General features: G+C 39.5%; 1 protein-coding gene across 1 annotated transcript in view; it reads right to left on the bottom strand.

Moving 5' to 3' along the window:
• Positions 1-3164: 3164 nt before the first annotated feature.
• The window catches only part of SLC9A2 (solute carrier family 9 member A2), a 33710-nt gene continuing 19284 nt past the window's right edge, over positions 3165-17590 (bottom strand). The window contains exons 5-12 of the mRNA XM_054271767.1: positions 16856-17058; positions 14201-14290; positions 12844-12914; positions 11249-11410; positions 10585-10681; positions 9555-9686; positions 7551-7641; positions 3165-5543 (exon numbers count right to left, since the gene is read on the bottom strand). Of these exons, the coding sequence (XP_054127742.1) occupies positions 5173-5543; positions 7551-7641; positions 9555-9686; positions 10585-10681; positions 11249-11410; positions 12844-12914; positions 14201-14290; positions 16856-17058 (1217 nt within the window). The 3' untranslated portion in view covers positions 3165-5172. The remainder of the gene's footprint in view (positions 5544-7550; positions 7642-9554; positions 9687-10584; positions 10682-11248; positions 11411-12843; positions 12915-14200; positions 14291-16855; positions 17059-17590) is intronic.

Genomic DNA, 17590 nt, shown 5'->3' with positions numbered 1-17590 from the left:
TTGTGCTGCTCAGAGAGAAGAGTCCTTCCCCTGCTCCAGCGTGGTGTCCCTCCCACAGGAGATAGTCCTCCACGGACTTCTACAGTGTGACTGCTTCCCACAGGCTACAGTTCCTCACTGACCACTCCAGAGTGGGTCCCTTTACCACAGGGTGCAGTCCTTCAGGAATGGACTGCTCCAGTGTGAGCTCCCCATGGAGTCACAAGTCCTGCCAGCAAACTTGCTCTACTGTGGGCTCCTCTCTCCATGGATCCACAGGTCCTGCCAAAGCCTGCTCCTGTGTGGGCTTCCCATGGGGTCACAGCCTTCCTTTGGGCATCCATCTGCTGTGACATGGGGTCTTCCAGAGGCTGCAGGTGGCATCTGCTCCCCGTGGACCTCCATGAGCTGCAGGAGCACAGCTTCCTTACCGTGGTCTTCAGCACAGCCTGCAAATGAATGTTCCACAGCCTGGAGCACTTCTTCCCCTCCTGCACTGACCTTGGTGTCTGCGGGGTTGTTTCTTTCACTTCTCTCTTCTCTGGCCACAACTGCTTCTAAGAAATAACTCATTTTTTTCTTTTTTTAATATGTTATCAGACTGATTGTCTTGGCCTTGGCCAGCAGTGGGTCCACCTTGGAGCCAGCTGGCATTGGCTCAGTCAGAGAAAGGGAAAGGTTCTGGCGGCTTCTCAGTGAAGCCACCACTATATCCCCCTGCTACCAAAACCTTGCCATGCAAACCCAATATATCACTTCTTCAGACTTCCATTTCTTGTCATTTTCTTTCTTCTGAATTTACTCACTGCAGCACTATTACAAAGGTCAGTACCATTCTCATCTTCTGAGAACAAGTGGATTATTGAGCAGATAATGCAGCAACAAAATACAAGTACCACTGTTTATGACCTGACTTGCTCATTACTTCAGGTTCTCTGTAGTGCCATAAAATTCCTGCTGCTGGGAATCTCTGTGGGTGCTGCCAGTGCCAAACTGGTTGTCGGTGTTGCAGGATACCCTTGGGTAAATGATCCTTTTCAGCCTGGCACTTTGGCATTTGAAAACCCAATACTTGCCTGTGCTGTTATTGCTATAATATTGAAGACTAATTCACAAAGAGCTGATCGTGAATCTTGTAAGAGTGTACTGGAGCCTGAACTTTGAGAATCAAATTATTGTAAATGGAGGTCAGACTGCTTTTAGAAATGAAAGAATATGCAGCTTATTATAAAGGGAAGTCTTGAAAAACTTATGTTTTAATGCACAAAGAGAAATTAATTCAAAGTTTTAATTATTTTAAATTTCAGCACCAAGGAACTATTTTTGAGATGTGCTGTATAGTAAGAACCAGTCCATTCTGTCAAATATCTGATAAATAGGAAGTCTCAGAGAGGAAAATTGAAGTAAGCTGAAGTATTTAAAATTTCTTTTCCTTTTTGTGGCAAAAAATTACTGCTTGAAACAAAACCTGTGGCAATTAGGGTGCCACATTTATGCACATTAACAAGGATATTTTTATTGGACCAGAGCTCTTGTGGTACAAACAGCATTCCAGCATCCAGTTTCAAAGTCTTTCATCTTTTCTTCAGGGGCTGGGGGGTGTTGACAGAACTTGGGACAATTTTGGAAATGGTGACCAGCTAAAGCATTTCTTGGAGTGTCAGCTGATGTCTGGAATTGGTGGACTTGGCAGTTCTTAAAAAAGTTGGTGCAGGGTGCAGTGTGTTTGCTTCCAGAGAGCCCAAGATACCCTTCATAACAGCAGGCATGTTATTTTGGCAAAAATTTTAACTTTGTTTTTCCATGTGATTTCTATGTGGCTTTAGTGCAGAAGGATATTCTCTAATTTTTAAATTGTTATGCAGCAAGGTTTTCTTTTGTTGAACTGGTTTCAGTGGAATTTGCATTATATTTTAGTACAAAGTAGGACAGCCCTTAAAATTTTAGCTCTTTCAGCAAATTATTCTTGGGGTTTTTTTCAAGTATCTGCCTAAAAAAGGTAACAGGGTGTCTATCTCCTCTAGGCCTTGTTATACCTACTTTCTTATTTCAGTTTATAGGCATCTCAGGAACTGAAGGGAAAATCCTTAAAACCCTAATTCAGAATGGAACTGTATTTTCCCACTGTCCCTAAAACTGAAAATTCTTCATCAAAAATGCATTAAAATATCTGTACTGCAGAGTGTACTGGGGAGTCCATCTGGAAACAAAATATTTGTGTGTGGCTTTGGCAAGTTTCCCAGTCACTGCAGAAGATCCGGTTTCCTTGAAAAAGCAAGAAACGTCAATGCATGACTTTCCCCATCAGATGGTGCTCGAGGACAGATTTATTGGGCATTTCATTCTCCAGCAGGCAAACGGATGCAACATGAAGGATGTCTCCTCTGCAGGCTCAAAAAAAAGTGCTCACGTGTTTTTCCTTTGCAGGAAAACAAAAACAAAAACAAAAACAAAAACGGCAAAGACAAACCTCTGACCGAACCAGAGTGAGAGTTGAATGATAAGGGCTAGCTGGAACAATGCCTGTGCCACCTGCTGCTGCCACTGCTGCTGAAAAGGAGAGTACCCAGCAATCAGTTCCCAGACATGGCAAGGGTGCATTCAGCAGTAGTGGGAAAGAGCCTAAAAAGGGTGGGAAGAGCAGAAGTGAGGAAGGCAGAGGGTTGCTCGCAAGGACACGGAGTCCCAGAAGATTTGCAATTCTGTTTCACAGTGTGACCATGCTGGAGATGTGCCTTGATGCTTGTATTCTGTGGATTTCAAGTGCTTTGGAAAGGTAAAAACATGCTATCAGGTTTTGAAGTACCAAGAGCTTAAGACTGTATTTCATAAAAATGACCTTCAAATTGATGTGTTTGTACTATGGGCAACACTTTAAGCACAAATAATGTGAGCGTGCCCTGCATTAATGGGCAACCAGCATAGCAGCAAGGCTCCTGAAACCTGCATTCATAATTTAAAATTATGCCATAAAAAATAACAACTGTTTGAAAAAAAAAAAGAAAATGAAAGGCAGCTCTCCCCAGACAGAAGCCAAGTGCTTGGTCATTACCAGCACACAAACAAGAATATTCCACAGACAGTAAACTAAATGTTGATGTGCAACATTTCACATTTATTGATTTGGTCAGATTTCGTATCAGCCTGATATAAAACAGCTAATTTAAACAATCTGATCTGTAAGGAGGATGTTGTCTCAAAACTGAAATCAAAACTTGAGGCTTTTTTCTTATTCAAATATGATCCAAATAATGCAGTGACATAGCATTCCCTGACAGTTTTACAGATGAAAGTACTTTCCTGTTAAAAGACAAATTTAAATTTGTTTTCAAAACTTGCTGGCTTTGCTTGAACCCAAGTTTATTTCCAAACAGGAGATGATCATTAGAGGACAGCTGAGTATTGATTTCCACAATAATCATTTGTTGAGAATACCCATGAACATTTGACTTAGGATTATAGGGTTCACAGAGCCATTCCTCTGAAGCTTAGACTTTGCTTTTGCCATACAGCAGAATTTTCCATAGCTTGAACAGAGGAAAAAGACTAAAGGACCTAAGGAAAGAGTTTGGGAAGGTTTGATATTTCAAATATATACGTGAAATAAGTATTTTGGAAATGCTGTTAGAAGAAGGAAAGTCTTACATCCCCACTTATCAACCCCCACCCATGAACATTTGAAAGAAATCTACTTTGTGGTTTTAAAAGGAAACTCTGATTTTTAATAGTTCTTTCAAAACAAGCTTAAATAAAAAAAATTAATCTTATTGCCCACAGATTTAGAAATGTGCTAATGAAAGAGAAAAGTTATGATTTCACAGTGTACATTCTTCAATGAAAATTATCAATTTTGTAACAAGTAGAAAGAAAATTATTTCTGCATTGTACTGAAATGTGTATCTGTGCTAAAGCAAGCTCAGTACTTAGATTAAACAGGACAGAAAGTGCAAATTCCTGAGAGCTACAGTTAAGTATCATTTATTTTAATGCTTCCCACACGCCCTCAAATGACAGCCATTGATTCTAGGATCAAGAAGTCCATGTTATTAAGGTGCACAGTGACTTCAGCTGATTCCAGGGCCCCACTGTGCTACTTTTCTGTAAAAACAAATTAGATGGAACATTTTTGTTCCTTGGAGTGCATAGCTCAGACAAAGAAAAGATTACCTTTCCCCTCTTACAGATGAGGAAACAAAAAGTAAAACAAATTAACCAGGGTCACAAGCATGGGCTTTCTTGAGTCTCAGTGGTCCCTGACTCAAACAGGAGACTGCTCGCTTTGTCTACGAGCAGTGCTCTGCAACTATTCTACTGCTGTGTTTGCATTACATTGCAACCAAGTAACTAAGGTGCAAAAAAGCAATTTTGATTCAAAACATTATTTATCCACTTGAAGTTTTCTGTTTTCAGGCCTTCTGGTGTCCTGCTAAGCACTCTCAGTTCTTGCTGACATAAGTGAAAGCCAAGGTAATTCAGTTTTTCTTTGGTGATCCTTAGTACCTTTCAAAGGTAACATATTGCCAAAAATTCAGAAAGTAAAAATTCAAGCTATTCAGGTCTTTGTTGCAAGTCCTTTTTATAAGCCTTATTTGCAATTCCCCTACAGCTTGTTTCTTCTCTTCTTCCTCTTTTTCTGCGTCAGAGGTCTTCAAGCAAACTAGGCTTCAGTAATATCTTTATTCTTCTTTAGAAGTCTATAGGATAGGTGCATTGTGCAATTTTCAGTGGTATTCATGTTGACGCTCTGGTTAAAACAAGTATTATTGACTATAAATAAAATCTGAAATGATACACAAGTTTGGGGGTATTTTTAAGAATCTATTCATCACTGGACTTTCAACAATGACTTCAATGGAAAACTGGGTATTGAACCTTCATGACTTGGTTCCATGAGAGATGATGTGATAAGGCACATTTCCATTCTATTTTAACAGTGGAAATAATGTAATTAAATTAAATCATTGCTATAAGTTATTTGTAAAAGAGACATATTTTTTTGTATCTCTAACATTGCAATCACTGCAGTATTCCTTTCACTTAGTTAATGGAGTTTACTTAACTCAAATGGAAGTGGTTAGACCCAGATGGAGGCTTGTTTGTTATTGTAATGGATCCCACAGTCTGATCAGATCATTGAGAATCCTAATTCAGTATGTCCATGGTTTATTATCAATAGTTCTCCTTTGGCTCTGTTCAGTACAGCTGGTTCTCAGGCTTATTTCTCTGCCTGTCCCCTTGCGACGCCTGCCTAACTAACTGTGGTGGTGGCATAGGTCTGGCTGACCCGTGGTCTGCAGTCAAATCTTCCCTGCTCAAAGTGCCAAATCTTGGTCTGGTCAGCAGAGGCTGCCTGAACCCAATGGACGGCTGAGGCAAGGTGCTCGGGTCCTGCTGCTCTCCCCGTCCGGCCTGGCTCCCGTCAACTTCATTCTTCCACTCCACCCTAAACTCAGGTAGCGGCCTCTGCTGTCTCAGTCTCTGGTCTCTCAAGATTTTCCCTGCTCTGGGCCTTAGATTGAGCACTGTGGTAGCAGCATCCAGCTCAGAGTCACTGCTGTCACCCACTGTTAATTGAAAACAAAAGTATAGTTTTAGGTGTAGAATATAACTGTTCCAGGAATATTTGAGTAACAGCACACAGGGCCCTTGCAGTCATTGAATAAAGTTTTCCCATCTTTTTCTGTATTCAGTGCTTTCTGATTATACCCAGTAACAGCCTCTTAAATCTGCCAAAACAGGGGATATATTTGACTTTAAAACATCCCTACCCTCAAAAGTGTGATTTTTAGAAAGGCCTCGCTCAGCTGCTCCTTGATTGTCAAGTGATCCCTTGATTGAAGTGATATTTCCCCAGTTCTGGAAAATTTCCAGTTCTCTGGACAGAAAAAACTGCATCTCTCTGAGCTTAGGGTCTAGCCCCTGCTTACATCCAAGCAGGATACCAAAATTAGATTTCTCAGCCCCACATCTCACAAAATCTAAACTGAGAGGAATTTCTAGAGCTCAACATGTACAGGGAAACTTGACATTGAAAAAGGAGTATCAATACTCTTACCAGGTAAAGGATCTCTCAAGGTCAATGTACAGATGGGTGGAAATATCCCATCCTTAATAAGGCTGAATGTAAGACATGAAACAACAGGGCAAATCTTAGAGGCTGCCAGTGCTGCAGACTTCCACTCAGAGCAGGGTGGAATATGCTCTAGGGAAAGGTGGCATCATTGCTTAGGGAATGCCCTTAAATGATCATTGCCAGGTAAATCAAGCTGGAGATAGTCTGGATGTGCACATGTACATATATTTTACCCCAGCAGACTTCTTTAAAAAGAATTAACATCTTCATCAAAACTTACACACTTGAGATATTTGATAATAATTTTAACAATAGTTTATGAATGCCTCAGATTTGTTCTTAGACTTAAATCAGATATGATGTTTTAAATACATCAAAGTAAACAACTGTGCAACTGTCATATGAACAAATTAGATTAGTTGCCTTCATGTTATTTCTTTTAAAAAGGTGAGGAAGGGGTCAACAAAATATATCACCATGTAATTGCCCATTCATCCAGATAATTATATATCAAGGCAGGTCTTCATCAGGCTGTGTTTTCAGGCTTTTTCCCTTCTAAGTATGTCAAATAATATATTTTTTGACAATTGAATAATCTGGAGGCATATTTTCTCTTTAATTCTAGGTGACAGTAGGTGACCTCTGCAGACTAACTACAGAATAAAAGGCATCCTACACTCAGGAGAGCAATGATATCATTATTAACAGACAAAAGCACAGTCTATTGTTAAATTAATTGGGAATAGTGGAAAACTAATTGGGGTGGAGATCAGGAAACTTTAGAAACTCTGCACAGGTTTCTTCTTCCCAGCAAAGGATCCTTATTACAGCTTGCCATGAAAGAAAATGCTCCCAAGTACGATATAAGCATGGTAATAAAACCAGTATTAAAAGTAATATATAGAATTGGGCAAAGTTTTCACATCAAATATTGTGCTCCAACAGATTTTTAAATTTTTTTTGTTAGAACTCAAAAACTACAATATAAAGCATTTGTGAGTTTAGGCAGAGAAAAAAAGTGAACAATTTGGTTGTAAACCTTGTAAACCACAGCATTTCAGGTTCTTCATGAGAACAATGAACTAGATCTAATGTCCTCATTTCTATCTCTGGTTTGCTTCTCAGACCGGTGTCCTCTACCCTGACCCCAGAGAGAAAAGAACCGAATAGGCTCATAATCCAGGAGGGATATCTGGATTATGGAATAAAGATGAGAAGAATGAGCCATGGCAGTGTTCCTGATGCAGAAGTGCAGCAGGCAGCTGCTTGCTGACTGGAGATGTGCTGGGAGGACTATGCCAGTATGGGATAGGAGGTGAGAATGCCCCACAAAACCCTCCTGTCCAGGGCATTTCTCTACACTCACATTTCTGCTTTAGGACACACTGTTTTAAATGCTCTAGTTTGCTTATTTCTCTGTATCATTCCTGGAAAAACCTTTCTTCTATGCAAGCAAAATGACTGCAGCACAGAGAGAAAAGAAGAAAAATTTCTTTACCTCTGGAAGATGTTTTGTTTCTCACTCGTAGTTTCTCTGGGAGTTTAGTGTTTTTAGGAAGTGAAAGGAATCTTTTTGTATTTGCTGCAGCCTGCATACAAAGAAAACCAAACATTTTAAGTCACTGCAGCCTAGTGTACCTGCATAATGCATGTTAAGATACACAACTGAGGCTTGAACAGGTTTCTGTAGCTAAAGGGCTGGAGAGTGGTTTTGAATTAGCTAATATGTGATCCTTTACTACACACTCAGTGCTGATTGCTGGCTGAAGGCTGTGCTAACTAAGGTAAAGACTGAATAAACTCAAGCAGTTTAATCAAATGAAAACCTAGTGCAATGCCCTCTGAGATCAGAGTTAATGTATGGTCTCTAACCTCAACCTTGCCTGCACAGGCTTTCCTATGGAAGGCAAATGCCACAAGCATGGCACTTCATGCAGTTTAAAACCTGTTTAAAACTTTTTATTAGCCAGCTGCAAAAATACGGGTGAGACTGTAGCTTGGGCTCAAGAACTAATCTGCATTCTGATCCTGCAAGCACTTTATACATATAAATGACTTTATACAGTTGGCTAGTCACACTGAACTTGATGAGGAAGTTAGGCACCAGCATGATCATTTACCAGTTCAGGGCATAAAATCCTTGTTTTCCCCAGACTAAGATTTAAAGGCTCTGAGAACAGACCACACTTCATACTTCTAGAACATGAGAGGTACTTTCCAGGACAAGCTGCTTTTTTTTTTTTTTTTTAATTTCAAAAGTTTCTCAAGGACATCCTTTCTTACATTTGCTACAAAGATTTTTAAAATCTTTACAGTCTGCCAGCTCTCCTCTGCTAATACCATTACTTGTGGCTGACCCAAAGGGAACCTGAAGGAAATGTATTTTCCCTTTGAGATTTTTCCTCTTTGGATTTTTATTCTTTTCCTCTTTCTCCTCTTCCCTCTGTGGAGGATTTATCCACGGATAATTATTCTTAAAATTATAGCTGGTGTGTTTTAAAAAGTTATCAGACATCCTTTTTTCTTTCCCTGCCCCAAAAGTCCTGCTGAGTCTCCTCACTATACTCCTCACACAGTAAATAATTTAATTGTACGAAAAAGATAACATATGTAACTGTGGTTGAGGAGAAAAAAAATCATTCAGGAACAGTCTTGTTGTCATAACTAACACCACAGTAGCTCTGGAAATGATCACCTATGAGACATTATCATCCTTTTGGAGAAATTATTCCAGCCTCAGCTGCTGAAGGACAACTGTATCAATGAAGACAGCAGTTACTAAATATTCCTGTAACATGAAAATACATATTCACAGGATGGCTAATTTCCTTGATATCTGATATGACCCAAAGGATCATAATTAGTGTGCTCCATTCCAATATGGTTGGAAGTTTACAACTGCAGGATTGCCTCAGAGAGCCAAATATTATCATGCCACAGCAATCCTTGTAAGTGGAAGCAGTTCTCCTAACCAGTGTCAAAATCTGAAGGCCTGACTACATTTTATAAATACTAAAGAGCATACAATATTTTTCAAATCAAGAGCTTGCTCTGACTGATGTGATCAAAAGTCCTCTCCTATATTTTGGAGCTTATTGTAAGTAGCTTTTCTATCTCAAAGTAATTTTTAACCTTTAATCATCCACACTTCATCAAAATACTCATGGAGAATACTGATCATACCTACATCGTGTACAGAGCCTGTCCAGCTTCTCTGAGATAAAATTATGGCAGCAGATCCCACTCCTATACCACATTCTACAAGCCTGAAGCCTTGCTGAAGGTGTCAATGAAAATTAAGGGGCTCAATGCAAATTAAGTGCAACACAAGGTGTGTGATACTACATGTGCAGTTGTCTTCCAAATTCAGGATTTTTCCCTGCATGTCAGATGATTGCTTTTACTGCATGACAGTTAGCTACAAAGAGCAGCTTTCGATAAAAGTTAAAAAAACCCCAAACAGACCAAAAAAACCCCAAAAAACACCAGAAACTGCAAGTACCGGTCTCTCCCTTGACAGGCTGTTGGTTTTCCTCAGGCTCTCCCGAAGGCTGTGCCGGCGACGGATCAGAATTTCTTTGGCCTGCTTCTCACTTGCATCTGCAGCCAGGCTATGTCGGTTGTAGGACATTGTCTGAAATGGAAAAGCAGTGATCACAGCCTATAAAGCTTGATGTCAAATGTGGTAGACTACATGAACAGGGAAAAACAGGCTTTTTGCTTTAATAAGCATCATAAATCCTAGTGAATAGGACTGTATTGCAGATGATTAAGAACAAGAACAATAATTATGCTGAGAATGTTTTTATTAATCTGCTTCACAGCCACCTGGGTTTTTTGTTGGTTGCGGTTCATTTTTTTAACCTGCTGATCTTTATAATGAAAGACAAAATGGAAGAAGCTGGCTTAATACCATGTTTACCCCCACACTGGAGTAGCTTGGTCAGTATGTCAGCAGAGGACACATATTTGAAAGTGATGAGTCCCCTAGAGGGAAGTCATTTTTACCTCCAGCAAGCTGAAGCTTGCTCAATTTTTGAATGTTTTCCAAGGCCTCAGGCATTCAAACTACTTAGCCACAGGAGGACAAATATGAAATGTCCTTTTGCTTTTATTTCACTATTTTTCCAGTTCATCATCTCTGCTCTTAATACAAACAATTTTACAACTGGAGGCAAATAGGAAATCTAATCCCATATCATGAAGTGACCAATATACTGATACAAGTAGACAATGTTGGGTTGAATTTGCACCTATGATCCTTCTTTAATACTGTGGTTGTCTCAGAGGTAATAAGACAAAAACATTAAGCCTTATCAATAGTATAAGATCAAGTAAGTATTTACACAGAGGAATGTAAATATGCTACTGTACATATGACAGGATATGGATTCAAGGCAACAGAGTTAAATAAGAGCATTATTTGTTATTATATGATAGAGCAGATGCACCAGCTCAAAGATGTGTTAAGAAGATAAGCAGTATATTACAAGAGCAGTGGGATATTTATGTAGGCAAAAGTTCATCCTTACTCGGTGTCGTATTTGGTAGAGATTCTTTGTTAATATTTCTCGCATGTTTTCCATTTCAGTGGGAGAAAGGGGCTTTATCTTTGCTTCATGATAGTCACTGTGGCAGAATAAAAAAAAAAAAAGGAAAATAGGGGAGAGGGAGAGAGAGAGAGAATGTTTTTATTTTTATGGTCAGGAATGATATTTGAATTATTTCCTTTGTTAGAGGTGGAAAACAACATTTTAAAAACAACCGAGTAATAGGTGAAAACCTAACATGTAGAAAGGAAATCCTGATTTAATTTGAATCTGTGGTAAGATGTAAATGTGATAAAAATTACAGTAATTTGTCCACTGTATTTAGGTACTATTCAAAATGCCCCTCAGGCTTCCCTTGTAGCTGTTCTCAGCAGGCAGGCAGGTAGGCACGTGTCCAAGCCCACCTCTGCTGTACAGGGCAGATGGATGTGCCAGTGAGCAGCTGTCCCAGTAACACCCCACAGAACACAGCCCTTCACCTGAAGCTACAGGCAAAAGGCTCTCGTTTCACACCCTCTCGCTGTTCTGGTGACATTAGGGCACAAAGTACCCTAAGCCAAAGCGCTTATCCTGCCTGCAGCCCGGGTGTGAGATAAATTATGTGACCCAGCTGAGCTGCTTGGCCGTGCTGGCATGGCTTGCTTACCTGAGAGACACCGATGATGGCACCTTGCTTATCATCCCACTCTCTGCCATCTCTATGGCATGCTTGATCTCCAGCTTCTTGTATAGAGAAACAATGCTGGATTTGGGCTGGTTCTCACGGATTAGAAGTCTTCGCAGGTACTTATTGTCAAACTTTTTAAACCTGTACATGAGGCAAACCAGCCCAACCAGTTAATTCTTGTTGTGCATAGTTAAGAAAACCAATATATTGCAGTTAATGAAATTTTAAAGGATTTTATTGTCTGGGAATGTGTCTGTTCATGTTAACAACTTAATGCTGAGTAACTTAAGAAAGGGTCAATTTCAACTTTACTTCAGATAGATAGTCTTAATAGGTTAGATAGGTTAATATGTTAATGGGCAGTCACCCTAGAAGCAACTTTAGACGTTTAGGTATTCTGTTATTAGAAAATATTATTTTTAATTCTCTGTTTTCATCAAGTCAAATAGAACATTAAATATTTACTGTAATAACAAATAAAAGGCCAAAATTTGCATCAACTGCTTTTTCTTTGAAATTTTAGCCTGCTTTTGTAAAACTTTAGAAGTTGTTCCTTTCTCTAAAGCAACTGCACCCTCTTGGATGCTTAGTGAAAAAATATTGATTACAGCTGGTGTTGATTTTGTTTGTCAGAAAATATTTTGCCCTCCAGACATTCTGAAATTATTCTTGAATTTGGGTGTGAAGGTCATGAAGGAGGTGGGACTCTCCTTAGCTCTGCAATCTTTTCATTAAAGATCTCACACAGACTGGAGGAGAACCAGGCTAAGTAAAGGAAAGCTGCCCCCATGTCATGCATCCATCAGGAAAGCGTCCTCACTGTGTCACCCCCCAGTCATTTGGTGACGGCTCTCCTCAGCCACTCCTGCTGGTGCTATTCTCTCTTTATATAAAACACTTAAATTCTTGGAGCAGAGGCTAGAGGGTGGTGAGCAGTGCCCATGCTTTGGGTCTAAAGAATTTGGATGTGAAAGGAATTAGATCCAACCATATGATGATAATGATTCAACAGATAAAGTAAAAATATGAATTATTCAGGTATTGCCAGGGGTAATCTTCTTAACTAAGTCTTAAGGAATACCATCAAGAGCTGTGGAGCTGCCTGCCATTAGGACCTCTCACGTATCTCATGCCAGCTGCTGCCTTGATCTTTCTAGAGGAAATCCACTAGCTTTTGTATGTTTAATGTCAAATAGGAAAATAACCCATCACTTAACTGCCCTAAGAAATACAGCTTTCAGGAGGACAGCTGGGTGGGAAAAAAGGCTCAGCAGACACAGAGGAAATGCTCTGCAACAGTCAGAATCATGCACCCTCAGAAGGTACCATCCTTCACCCTGGGATCAGAGGGCTGCCTTTCTTCCCAGCTGGAGATTCTGTTCTACTTGCTTGTGGTTTTGTAAAAGACATTGTTTTGCTTCTTTCCCTTTGAAACCCACATGTTCTAAAAACAACCATATGCTTTCAAGAATAAATGCTGAAAATGAAATTTGATGCCAAACAGCCTTTGTTTGTTGCTGCAGAGCCATTTCAGCCTCTCCTGTATAATAAAGAGTTTCAAATGCCATTCTTACTTATCTCTCCAAAAGTTGTGACCCCAGTGTCCACACACATCTTCAATTCCAGTCTTCACATGGTCAAAGAACTAAAGGAAAACATTGGTTCATTACATAAACTTATAGACATCACTTGCCTTGTTCTTAGACCTTATTGGTTTCCAACTTACTTTAAAACAGAAACATCTAGTCACAACTCAGGACAATGCTTCAGTCCTACCAAAGCAGTTCAAACCAAGCTCAAAGACAGAATCTGGTTTTTTCCCCCTGAATCTTCCTTAGTTCACAAAAGGACAGAAGTTAGTTGCTAATTTCCTCAGTATCAATCTTGCTTAGCTCCTGCCTGAAACTAAAGGGTTTTCCTATATTTTCACTTACTTGAAATTCCCTAACCACTTGCTGCTATGCCTGGGACTTCCCCAGGCCTGACAGTGAGGCAAGAATGACTTTTGGAGAAGAGAATCTCAGTGGACAGAAGCTCCCTACATCAGCACCAACCCCTTTAGGATGCACAGACAGAACTGAGAGCCAGCAATAGGTTCTGAGATATATTTTAGGAATTTGTATCATCTTAGAGCATCCTGTCCACCTAATATTAGAAACACACACTTCCTGAGTCCATTATCAATTAGGAAAAACTGAATTAGTTCAGCTAAGGTCTCACTTGATCCCAGAGGCAGCATGTTTGCTTTTAATTCAGGAACCATCATACAGGTCTCTCAGTCTCAGGGAAAAACCCTGATAGACATGTCCAAAGGATAAGCTCTAAAAGGGGAGACCTTTAGATGCCTAGATTGGCTTCCTTCCCAAATGTGGCCCTCACTTTTCCTCCCTTTTGAAATTTCAAACCACTTGCCTCAGGTACGCTGCAAGGAGAAATACATTCAAGAAGATTCATGGCTAATAATCTGCAGCAGTTGGAGACACATGTACCAAACATATATCCATAAAAAAGGCTGATGGTGTAAGATTTAGTAAGTTTAAGAGTGTGTTTAAGAGAAGTTGGCATTTGTTTAATTAGATTAAATCAAATGCACTATAATGTAATTAAATCAAGCCAAAGGTTTCCTGATGTAGCCGAATTATAAAATAACACGTATCTCATGTGCAAAATAAACTACAGAAAGTTGATTTACTTCTAGATCTGAACAATTAAGAAAGTGAGCGATTCCAAAATAAGGATATGTAACAATAATTTGTGTAATTGCCAAAAGTTAAATATAAGCTTTACAATTATTGTGCTTAGAACAGCTATCAAAAATAAATCTAGTACACGCTCGCCATAATACTGATGCTGAATGCCAGTCTGTCTGAATGTGACTAGGAATTTCATCTATACCAGAGTTTCACCTATGATACTGAAGCTGCAACATACCCTGTTATAAATCTCTTCACTGACAGCAGGCTGCTTTTTGTTTGACCTTTTGACATCAAGAAACTCCACGAGTGGGCGAATTGTTATTCCCTGCGAAGGAAAATAGAACACAATAATTATAAAAGTGAATTAATTCCTTTGATTAGCAGGTTTTGCACTATGAAGCCCTTGTCAGCTCAGACCCCATTAATGCAATAGGAAGAAAAAAGGGCACCCCAGAACTGAGAGCACCAAGAGGGTCAACCTAAGAGAAAGTATCAGGAATAGATCACCTATCCCATCCATAGTCATTTTAAACTTTTTCTTTCAGTTTTGTTATGTGTTAGAAAAACATGAATTAATAAACTGATTCCCTATAATTTCAAAATGAACACGTAAAGTCCTCTTTTTTAGTACTTACATCCAAAATAGGTATTCAAAGATATGTAAGCAGTACTATTATGGATATCTAAGATCACGAAACTATGGTTTTTTGTAAATATGTATCCTTTCCTGACCATTCCCAGATAAAGAACAAAAAGTTTTGGCTATTCCCTAAATGATATAATGGTTTTCAACAAATATTTGTGGAAGAATTAAGATAATTTGTTTACTTGTACAGACACACTGGCACAGGGGAGAGGAATGAATCTCCTGTGGTGTTGAAATCAGTCCCTGCTATCCCAGACACCCAGGTCACATTTCTTTTTGTAAATGAGTCGAGCTTTATTTTAAAAGTAGTTAGGTTTCTTTGCCCCATTGCTCATAATGGAACACTCATCTTGAATCTTATTGTTCTGATAATTAGAAAGCTGTTTCTTAATTGCATCATGGTCACTGTGTACCACTTTGTTCTTGTGCCAACATTTGTCTTTTTAGTTTAAACAGTGTTCACTCCCTCATATAAACAGTAATTATAGTCCCTCTTCTCCTTCATCTTGCGAAGGCCAAGGAATGCTGGTGTCCTTTCCCATGACAGGCTTACCAGTCCCCTGATCACTCCCGAACGTGCCACTATGCTCTAATGGAAATACCTGTCTCAGTGTGTCCTAAGATCACATTTGCCTCTCTTCTGTCCCCACTGTATCAGTGACTTAAAATCTACCCCATTGCCAACTAGTACACCTGCATCTTCTTCCCTTCGTATTTTTTTCCAAATCAAAAGTTCCCATTTTACAAGAGAAATTCCTAGTAAGAAAGTCCTTGCCAAGAACACATTTGCACACATTACAGTTCAATTTCATTCTGTTCCTTTCAAATTGGCCCTCAATTCTTTCTACAGTATACTCTATCTCACTGTCACCCTGAGAACACTTTTAAATCTGTCATCAAAAACATCAGCAACAAAAACTCCTACATCTATGTGCCATGGTCAGTTAACAAGAGTATTAACTTATCCTTTGTAATTCCTTTAATAATATCTCATCAGCCTATTATCTGGCCAGGGAGGTTGAACGCTTGAACAGGTGCCCAGAGAAGCTGGGGTATCTCCATCCATCAATATATTCAGAATTCAGTTTGACATGGCCCTGAGGAACATGATCTGACTTGAGGGTTGCCTTGCTTTGAACACAGGGTTGGACTGGAGACCCCCAGAGATCCTTTCTGACCCAAAGGACAACTTGCTTCTATTTCCATTTAAAGGAGGAACTGTGAGCTCCTTCTTCATTCATTTTACAGTCATCCTTATGTCAATCTAAACCTCAGTTTAATGAATAGTTACACAAACAAGCTCCTCTGTAGCCCCCTCCCCAAAGATTTTACAATAGTTCAGTTAAATGAGATTACTCTAGAAAATAAACTGCCTTATGAAAGAATGATACCAGGTTTTTCTTTGATAAATCATGTTGCATCTCACAGCACATACCATTTATCTCCATATTTTAAATTATTCTGTCCTTCAAAATTAGTTTTCACAGCTGAAGTCAACTACCTGATCTCCACCTTGCCCCTCTGCCCAAGCATGAGCACAGATGCTTGCTTCCCACCCCATCTTTTTCCATGTAAAAGGCAGAGTGACAAAATTCTACTTTTTTTCCCACAGACCTGAAATTTCATTAATAGCCACTCACATCTCTCTCACTGCTCTGGATAATGACCAGTCTGATACGTTTATCTGATGGGCCTGGCCTCCTGTACATTTTGCAGGTTTCAGTCTCTTGCTCATCCTTGACGAGGTCTCCACGGCCAGGTGATCATCAGAGACAAGTTCTTCATGTCCCAACAGACACCTGGTGCTTTTCTAGGGCTGTCCAGCTGGTTTGCAGCATCACTTCCTAACTCCCAGACTCCAGTCCACCTGCCTGGGCCCTCACTGTCTTTAGCTCACTGTGCACTATGTCCAACACTGAACTGCTGGGTGAACACACCAATTTAAACATTCTAGGAAAAGGAATTAGTGCTGAAGCTGTGCCCAGATTATCTTCTGTCTCTACTCCAACCTCACTAGTCTTAAATACTTAGTACTACTTACATGTTAGCATAAGGACTTAATATCTGGCATACTTTTGCTACCTGCCTGTGGTACGCATAGCATTTTTTCCACTGACTATGGCAAGTACCTCCAAGTATGTTCCTTACAGTAATTAAGTTAGAAAATTTCATTATCTACCCATTAGAGGTACTTATTTACAACATGTCTGAGAAAGAAGAAGTTCAGGAGGAGAAAGGTATTACCTGAATGAAAACAGTAAAGAATATCACCACGATAACAGCAGTGATGAACAATTTCTTCCTGGGAAACACAGCAGGAGGAAGCAGAAATACAAGTGAAAAACAAATTGCTCCTCGGAGACCTCCATAGGCAATAATAAATTGGTCCTTGAAAGTGAGAGGTATTGTCCGGAATACATTAATGATCTGAGTCAGAACAAAAACACCTGAGGGGAAAAAACAGAAATACAGAGAGGAGGGGGAAAAAAGGGAACTTCAGAGCTAGCCCATGATGTTAATATTTGTTTAAAAAAACTTCTATTTGCTTCTTACCTTTTATTTGTTTCTTCAATATATATTATTGAAGAAATGAAACATTACTTAGCAGCTTGAAATACCATAATATTAAATTAAAAAGCCTTAGGAACATCATTTTGAACATATTTAGTGAGCTAAACACCTCCAGTCAGCTGGATTTAGGACCTGAAGCAGCTAATAGATCTCCACAAGACAGCTACCTGCTAGACTACACCTCTAAAACAGCAATAATTCTCTGTGCCAGTATAGACCAAAACTCCTAATTGCTTTTTTAACTGCATTTGAGGTGACTTTGGAAACTGGTTTGGCTCCACCATCAATCTGTGCTTTGAACCCTGAAAATTCCTGTTCACTCAATTTTTCTCACACAGACATGAAGGATGCAGGACTGGGGATGGGAGGACAAGACACCAGTGCATGCTGGTGTACCTTGGAAAAAGG

The sequence above is a fragment of the Melozone crissalis genome, unplaced genomic scaffold (assembly GCF_028551555.1).
Source record: "Melozone crissalis strain CALT ecotype California unplaced genomic scaffold, PUWL_Pcris_2 ptg000013l_1, whole genome shotgun sequence".
Taxonomy (NCBI): Eukaryota; Metazoa; Chordata; class Aves; order Passeriformes; family Passerellidae; genus Melozone; species Melozone crissalis.
Note: the sequence above shows the minus strand (reverse complement) of the source record. Positions and strands in the feature narration are given on the sequence as shown.